General features: G+C 44.0%; 1 protein-coding gene across 1 annotated transcript; it reads left to right on the forward strand.

Moving 5' to 3' along the window:
• The first annotated feature begins 397 nt into the window (after positions 1-397).
• Positions 398-7,801, forward strand: hpf1 (histone PARylation factor 1). The gene is made up of 8 exons (XM_083533130.1): positions 398-520; positions 1,089-1,275; positions 1,412-1,595; positions 1,833-1,931; positions 5,012-5,159; positions 5,372-5,459; positions 6,261-6,433; positions 7,396-7,801. Exons 1-8 carry the CDS (start codon positions 410-412, stop codon positions 7,528-7,530), a joined length of 1,125 nt encoding a protein of 374 aa, XP_083389256.1. The 5' UTR covers positions 398-409; the 3' UTR covers positions 7,531-7,801.
• The last annotated feature ends 1,398 nt before the right edge of the window (positions 7,802-9,199 follow it).

The following is a 9,199-nucleotide window of genomic DNA, read 5'->3' on the forward strand; positions in this document are numbered from 1 at the left end:
TTAATTATAAGGGAAAAAAATATTCTTATTTTGATTTAAAAAAAATAAATAAATAAAGATGTGAATGAGTCATGAGAAATCTTTCAATATGATTACCTTCGTTTTATACAGAAATATAAATCAACATCTCACTTTAAACCTGACCTCTTTCTTTCTTTCTTTCTTTCTTTCTTTCTTTCTTTCTTTCTTTCTTTCTTTCTTTCTTTCTTTCTTTCTTTCTTTCTTCCTTCTTTTCCTTTTCTCCTAAAAAATTTATTATGTTTGTAATATTTCATGACTGTATGCATGTTAAATGTTTTAGTTTATAATAATAATAATAATAATAATAATAATAATAATAATAATAATAATAATAATAATAATAATATTATTATAATCTTCGAACCGGAAGTGGAGCTGTGTTCCGGATATGGGCCGACGGCGCCTGGTGCGTCATGACGTCACTGCGTTAGGCTGCGTAGAGAGGACGGAGAGAAACATGGCGGGACGCGGGAAAAGAAAATCCAAATCTGCAGCTCGGGTGAGGAGAAAAACACGGAGCCGCTCCGTGTGAACGGATTTATTTATTGGCTGAAGTTTAAAAGAAGCATGTGATATTTTATAAGAAGTTTTTATGAACTCGTTTATTAACAAATACAAACATGGAGTTGTAATGTAGCCGGCTGTTCGAGGGGGCGGGGCTTAACAACCTTCACAAATCGTGATCAAATTATTTTATATCGTAAGTGATTATTATTCAGATGTAAATCAGTTTCGGGTGATTTCCATAAGTTTCTTAATTCTGAACATTAGTGTCTTGACTGCATGTGTTAGTGCGCATGCGCAGTTCGCTCCCCTCTGTGAGCACTGACAGATCCAACATGTGCTGAGATTCGACTTGATTTGACTTTATGATGGTGTAAAGAACATTTACAGAGCCGTGAATAAGCACAGGGGGGAGAGTGATTAATGTACAGAAGGTGCAGTAGTTAATCAGAGTGTGGATATATATAGTAATATACAGTGTAGTATGGGGTAAAGATATACGTACATGTTCTCACACACACACACACACACCTGTGATTGTGCTCTGCCATGTTAATGAGCAGGTGAACGGAGACACCAAACGAGGGAGGAATGAGGAGGAGCCGGAGGCGGGGCCTAGTCAGAGGGCAGAGTCTTTAGTACCTGAGCAGGTGAGAAACGAGGTGGAGGATCTGTACAGCCTGCGCATGCCTCGCGACTTCTACCACTTCTGGGATTTTTGCCGCCAGAGGTGTCCAGATAACCCTCAAGGTAACACACTCGCAGTATAGTCTGCAGTAGCAAGGGGGCATTATAGAAGCAGGGCGGTAACGCTTGTTGTGTGTGTGTGTGTGTGTGTGTGTGTGTGTGTGTGTGTGTGTGTGTGTGTGTGTGTGTGTGTGTGTAGATGCCCTGCAGGACTCTGTGGGTGTGCGTCTAGTCGGGCCGTTTGATATTGTGTGCGGTAAACACACTCATGGTACCTCAAGACCCAACTTCCACTTACACTGGAGACATTACTATGATCCACCTGAGTTTCAGACCATCCTCCAGGGGGATACGTCCACAAACCTGCACCTGGGATACTACAGGTACACGCGCGCGCGCGCACACACACACACGCACACACGCACACAAGTCTCACACCTGCACCTGGAATATTACAGGTATATATACACACACACACACACACACACAATGCCCACTCATCTGCACCTTGAATGTTAGGAAGTCTGCTTAACTCTGTGTTTGTTTGTGTGTGTGTGTGTGTGTGTGTGTGTGTGTGTGTGTGTGTGTGTGTGTGTGTGTGTGTGTGTGTGTGTGTATAGAGATAGTCCAGATGCCCTGCCGGTGTTTGTGGGTGAGAATGAGGCGAGTAACGGCTGTACCATTACACAGATGGGGGAGAACCTCTTTGCTGCAGTGCTGTAAGTGTTCCTGGGTGTGTTGTTTAAGGTCTATGCTTCAACTCTAAATCGCGCACACACACACTGTACCAGTCAAAAACACACATTTGAACATTAATACTGAAGAATCCAGACTATGAAAGAAAACGCCTGGATTTCTGTAGTAAACAAAAACGTGTTAAATCCCAGACCGTGTTTTATATTTTCGATTGTCCAAAGTTGCTCCATGTAGCTTTGATGCTGCTCTGCAAACTCCTGGCGTTCTCTCATCAGAATCACGAGGTGTCACCTGGAGTGGGTTTCGGGTCACAGGTGTGTTTTATCAAGAGCTCATTTGTGACGTTTCTTACCTTCTTAATGTGCTTTAGAACATCAGCTGTGTTGTGCAGAGGAAAGTGTGAGAACAGAATCACTATCACTATTAGTGCTGCTACAACTACTGTACAGATCCACATCAGGAAACACTCAGTTAAGGAAAGAGAAAAGATCCATCATTACTTTAAGAAATGAAGCTCAGTCAATCCCAAACATCTCACCAACTTTAAATAGATCCCCAAATGCAGAATCCAAAACCATCAAACACTATGATGAAACGTCGCAGGGACGGAAGACCAAGAGCCTCCTCTGCTGCAGAGGATACGTTTATTAGAAGAACCAGTCTCAGAAACCACCGATTTAGATAAATTATTCATGCAGAAATATTTCATCATTCACTGTTCAGAGGAGACTGTGTGAGTCAGACCTTCATGGTCAAATTGCATTAAAGAAACAATTACTTCAGAAGAACCACAAGCAGAAGAGACTTGTTTGGGCCAAGAAACATAAGGAATGGACAGTAGATCAGTGGAAACCGTCTTTTTGTCCCTACACTCTCTAATCCCTACACTCTCTAATCCCTACACTCCCTACACTCTCTAATCCCTACACTCTCTAATCCCTACACTCTCTAATCCCTACGCTCTCTAATCCCTACGCTCTCTAATCCCTACACTCCCTACGCTCTCTAATCCCTACACTCTCATCCCTACACTCTCATCCCTATACTCTCTCATCCCTATACTCTCTAATCCCTACACTCTCTAATCCCTACACTCTCTACACTCTCTAATTCATACACTCCATAATCCCTACACTCTCATCCCTATACTCTCTCATCCCTACACTCCCTACACTCTCTAATCCCTACACTCTCTCATCCCTACACTCCCTACACGCTCTAATCCCTACACGCTCTAATCCCTACACTCTCTAATCCCTACACTCTCTAATCCCTACACTCCCTACACTCTCTAATCCCTACACTCTCTAATCCCTACACTCTCTAATCCCTACACTCTCTAATCCCTACACTCCCTACACTCTCTAATCCATACACTCCATAATCCCTACACTCTCTAATCCCTACACTCTAATCCCTACACTCTAATCCCTACACTCTCATCCCTACACTCTCTCATCCCTACACTCTCTCATCCCTACACTCTCTCATCCCTACACTCTCTCATCCCTACACTCTCTCATCCCTACACTCTCTCATCCCTACACTCTCTCATCCCTATACTCTCTCATCCCTATACTCTCTCATCCCTATACTCTCTCATCCCTATACTCTCTCATCCCTATACTCTCTCATCCCTATACTCTCTCATCCCTATACTCTCTCATCCCTATACTCTCTCATCCCTATACTCTCTCATCCCTATACTCTCTCATCCCTACACTCCATAATCCCTACACTCTCTCATCCCTATACTCTCTCATCCCTATACTCTCTCATCCCTATACTCTCTCATCCCTATACTCTCTCATCCCTATACTCTCTCATCCCTATACTCTCTCATCCCTATCATCCCTATACTCTCTCATCCCTATACTCTCTCATCCCTATACTCTCTCATCCCTATACTCTCTCATCCCTATACTCTCTCATCCCTATACTCTCTAATCCCTACACTCTCTACACTCTCTAATTCATACACTCCATAATCCCTACACTCTCATCCCTATACTCTCTCATCCCTACACTCCCTACACTCTCTAATCCCTACACTCTCTCATCCCTACACTCCCTACACTCTCTAATCCCTACACTCTCTAATCCCTACACTCTCTAATCCCTACACGCTCTAATCCCTACACTCTCTAATCCCTACACTCCCTACACTCTCTAATCCCTACACTCTCTAATCCCTACACTCTCTAATCCCTACACTCTCTAATCCCTACACTCTCTAATTTCTACACTCTCATCCCTACACTCCCTACACACTCATCCCTACACTCCCTACACACTCTCATCCCTACACTCTCTCATCCCTACACTCTCTCATCCCTACACTCTCTCATCCCTACACTCTCTCATCCCTACACTCTCTCATCCCTACACTCTCTCATCCCTACACTCCCTACACTCTCTAATCCCTACACTCCCTACACTCTCATCCCTTTACTCTCTCATCCCTACACTCCCTACACTCTCTAATCCCTACACTCTCTAATCCCTACACTCTCTAATCCCTACACTCCCTACACTCTCTAATCCCTACACTCTCTAATCCCTACAATCCCTACACTCCCTACACTCTCTAATCCCTACACTCTCTAATCCCTACACTCTCTAATCCCTACACTCTCTAATCCCTACACTCTCTAATCCCTACACTCTCTAATCCCTACACTCTCTAATCCCTACACTCTCTAATCCCTACACTCCCTACACTCTCTAATCCCTACACTCTCTAATCCCTACACTCTCTAATCCCTACACTCTCTAATCCCTACACTCCCTACACTCTCTAATCCCTACACTCCCTACACTCTCTAATCCCTACACTCCCTACACTCTCTAATCCCTACACTCCATAATCCCTACACTCCCTACTCTCTCATCCCTACACTTTCTCATCCCTACACTCCCTACAATAATATAGGTATATACACACACACACACACACACACACACACACACACACACACACACACACACACAGAGAGTATGGTTCCCAGTGTGAAGCATAAAGGAGGAGGTGTGATGTGGAGATGATTTGCTGTTGACTTTCTCTCTCTCTCTCTCTCTCTCTCTCTCTCTCTCTCTCTCTCAGGTTATTAATACGAAGAAAGAAGCGTGAGAAGGGTGGGCGGGACAATGAAGCTCTGGAGATATTAGAGGTGGAGTTAAAGAAGGAGGCGGAGCATCTGGGTTTGCCCTTGGAGCAGAAAACCAAAGCCATGAAGCAAAGAGAAAAAAAGGTACACTCTCTCACTCACACACACACACACACACACACACACACACACACACACACAGAATAGAGTGCAATGTAGTAGTTTGTGACTCTGACAGGGCACTCACTTTGCTTTCTTGTTTCCAAACGCATGCACAGTTTTACAGCTAAACCCACAGTGTGTGTGTGTGTGTGTGTGTGTGTGTGTGTGTGTGTGTGTGTGTGTGTCTCTCTCAGGTGGTCAGTAAAACATTTCATGGGGCAGGCATTGTGGTTCCTATTGACAAAAACGACGTAGGATATCGAGAACTCCCTGAGTCTGACGGTACTGTCTCTCCTTATTTCTTTACTCCCTAATCCCTACACTCTCTAATCCCTAGAATTCCTAATCCCTACACTCCCTAATCCTTACACTCCCTAATCCCTACACATCCCTAGAATTCCTAATCCCTACACTCCCTAATCCCTACACTCCCTAATCCCTACACTCCCTAATCCCTACACTCCCTAATCCCTACACTCTCTAATCCCTAGAATTCCTAATCCCTACACTCCCTAATCCTTACACTCCCTAATCCCTACACATCCCTAGAATTCCTAATCCCTACACTCCCTAATCCCTACACTCCCTAATCCCTACACTCCCTAATCCCTACACTCCCTAATCCCTACACTCCCTAATCCCTACACTCTCTAATCCCTAGAATTCCTAATCCCTACACTCCCTAATCCCTACACTCCCTAATCCCTACACTCCCTAATCCTTACACTCCCTAATCCCTACACTCCCTAATCCTTACACTCCCTAATCCTTACACTCCCTAATCCTTACACTCCCTAATCCTTACACTCCCTAATCCCTACACTCTCTAATCCCTACACTCTCTAATCCCTACACTCTCTAATCCTTACACTCCCTAATCCTTACACTCCCTAATCCTTACACTCCCTAATCCTTACACTCCCTAATCCCTACACTCCCTAATCCCTACACTCCCTAATCCCTACACTCCCTAATCCCTATTCCATACACTCCCTACCCATACGCTCTCTAACCCCTAATCTAATGTTTCTGTATCTCTATTTGTCTCTTATTCTTTGTGTGTGTGTGTGTGTGTGTGTGTAGCTGGATTGAAGAGGATCTGTAAGGCGATAGTGGAGGCTGAGGATGATGAGAAGAGAATGAAAGCCTTCGGGCCTCTACAAGAAATAATGACGTTTGTACAGTTTGCTAACGATGAATGTGATTACGGCATGGGCTTCGAACTCGGCATCGACCTCTTCTGTTATGGCTCGCACGTGAGGAACACACACACACACACACACACACACACACACACACTGTACTCTCACAGAAAGTGCACTCTTAATGCACACTTATAGTGTATATACATGCACAATACACAACCTCGTAATGCTCATATACTCTCATAACACACTCATAATGCACACACACTGGTAATACACACGCACACACAATACACACAATCATAATGCACACACACTGGTAATACACACGCACACACAATACACACAATCATAATGCACACACACTGGTAATACACACGCGCACACACACAATACACACACTTATAATGCACACACACTGGTAATACACACGCACACACACAATACACACACTCATAATGCCAGAACCCAAGGTTTCCCAGCAGAACATCACCCAGAACATCACACTGCCTCTATTGGCTCTTCTTTTTCACATAGTGCATTCTGGTCTATCAGTTCCTCAGGTAAGACACACACACACACACACACACACACACACACACACACACACACAGCCCCCACATGATGGAAAAAAAAGTGTGGTTTATCAGACCAGACCTCCTCCTTCTTCTTTTGTTCCATTGTCCTGCTCTGATGTTCACCTCTTCATTGTAAGAGCTTTGGGTGGTCTACAGGGTCAGCATGGGCTCTCAGACCCATTTTTCCTGCATTCTTCACATCAGCTTTAAGAACATGTTGCTGGATGGTGGTTTTAATGTTAAAGCAGATTGTTGTAGCACAAAAACACACTTAGTAATACATACACATTACACGTGCTCTTGTATAATACAATATACTGATCACACACTCGTGATTGTGTGTGTGTGTGTGTGTGTGTGTGTGTGTGTGTGTGTGTGTGTGTGTGTGTGTGTGTGTGTGTGTGTGTGTGTGTGTGTGTGTGTGTGTGTGTGTGTGTGTGTGTGTGTGTGTGTGTGTGTTTGTGTGTGTTTGTGTTTGTGTGTGTGAGAGAGCAGTATTTCTCGAAGGTGATTGGCCAGCTGCTGCCCATGGCATACACACTGCTTCAGAGGGGCGTGTTTGCTGAAATCATAAAGGCACATCTAGCTAACCGTTCCCATGCCAACCTCGATCAGCTGCCAGCTGTATGACGGGCGGAGTCACATCTGCAGTATGTATATGTTTATTTCAGGGCGGAGCCACATTACAGAAAAAGAAGAAATTTGTTCATCAAACAAGTTCTTGTTTTAGTTCTTATTTTGTCTGGATGTGTATGTGTGTGTGTGTGTGTGTGTGTGTGTGTGTGTGTGTGTGTGTGTGTGTGTGTGTGTGTGTGTGTGTGTGTGTGTGTGTGTGTGTGTGTGTGTGTGTGAGTGAGTGGTGTATCACATTTAAAGTTTAATAAAGTTTTCTTCAATGTGATCTTTACTGTGGTTCTTTATTTCTCTCAGTGTGTGTAACGTCTGTCTCGCACAGCACTGGTGAAGCTACAGGGTGTGTGTGTGTGTGTGTGTGTTTGGGGGGGAGGGTGTGAGGTGTAGATTGTGTGTTTGGGGGGGGTAAGTGGGTGGGAGTGTGTAGGGGTAAGTGGGTGGGAGTGTTTTGATCACACTATACTACTTGCTAGACTTGAGAACGTTGTTGAATAAAGGGAACCGCTCTCTCTTGGCTCAGGTCTTATTTGACTGATCGCTATCAGTTTGTTGTTGTAAATGGTGAGTTCTGCACACTCTCTGAGGTAAAGTTTGGTGTTCCACAAGGATCTGTCTTAGGCCCTCTGCTTTTCTCTTTCTATCTGCTGCCTCTGGGTGAAATTATTCATTAACATGGGATTCGCTTCCATTGCTATGCTGATGACACACAGCTGTATATTTCAGCAAAGCCAGATGAGAGAGATCAGCTTAACAATGTTGAGGAGTGTGTAAAGGACATTAGACAGTGGATGCTTGATAACTTTCTTCTGCTAAACTCAGATAAGACGGAAGTACTTTTACTAGGACCACATGCAGCTAGAAGCAAACTTTCAGATTACCTAACATCTCTGGATGGTGTTTCTGTTTCAGCGTGTACGGCTGTCAAAGACCTCGGTGTGATTATTGACTCGAGTCTTTCCTTTGAGTCTCACGTGAATAATATCACCAGGATCTCCTTCTTTCTCCTTAGAAATATTGCTAAAATTAGAAATATGATGTCGTTACAGGATGCAGAAAAACTAGTAGATGCATTTGTAACATCTAGATTAGACTACTGTAACGCTTTACTGTCTGGGTGTTGGAGTAAGTGCAGAAATAAGCTTCAGTTAGTTCAGAATGCAGCAGCAAGAGTCCTCACTAGATCTAGAAAATATGATCACATCAGCCCTGTTTTAATCTTCTACACTGCTCCCAATTCCATCTCACACTGATTATAAAATACTACTACTGACGTATAAAGCACTTAACGCTCTCACGCCGCAGTATCTGAGTGAACTTCTGTGCCAGGATGATCCTCCACGCCTACTTAGATCAAAAGGTGCAGGCTATCTGTTGGTTCCTCAAATAATGAAGACTCCAGCAGGGGGCAGATGTTTCTCTTATAAGCACCACAGTTATGGAACAACCTTCCAATCAGTGTTCGGGACTCAGACACAGTCTCAGTGTTCAAGTCGAGGCTGAACACATTTATTTAGTGGAGTCTTTAGTCAGTAGGTGTTTGTGAGGTAAAGGTGCAGATCTGGAGTGATCATGGATATGGAGTGTTTGGTGAACTGGGATATTTGGATGCTGTCGTCTCCTCACTCTCACACGTTCACTCAGGTTTGTTGATGGTGGTGTGGTGGGT

This window comes from Silurus aristotelis (assembly GCF_946808225.1).
Source record: "Silurus aristotelis genome assembly, chromosome: 27".
NCBI classification, from domain to species: Eukaryota; Metazoa; Chordata; class Actinopteri; order Siluriformes; family Siluridae; genus Silurus; species Silurus aristotelis.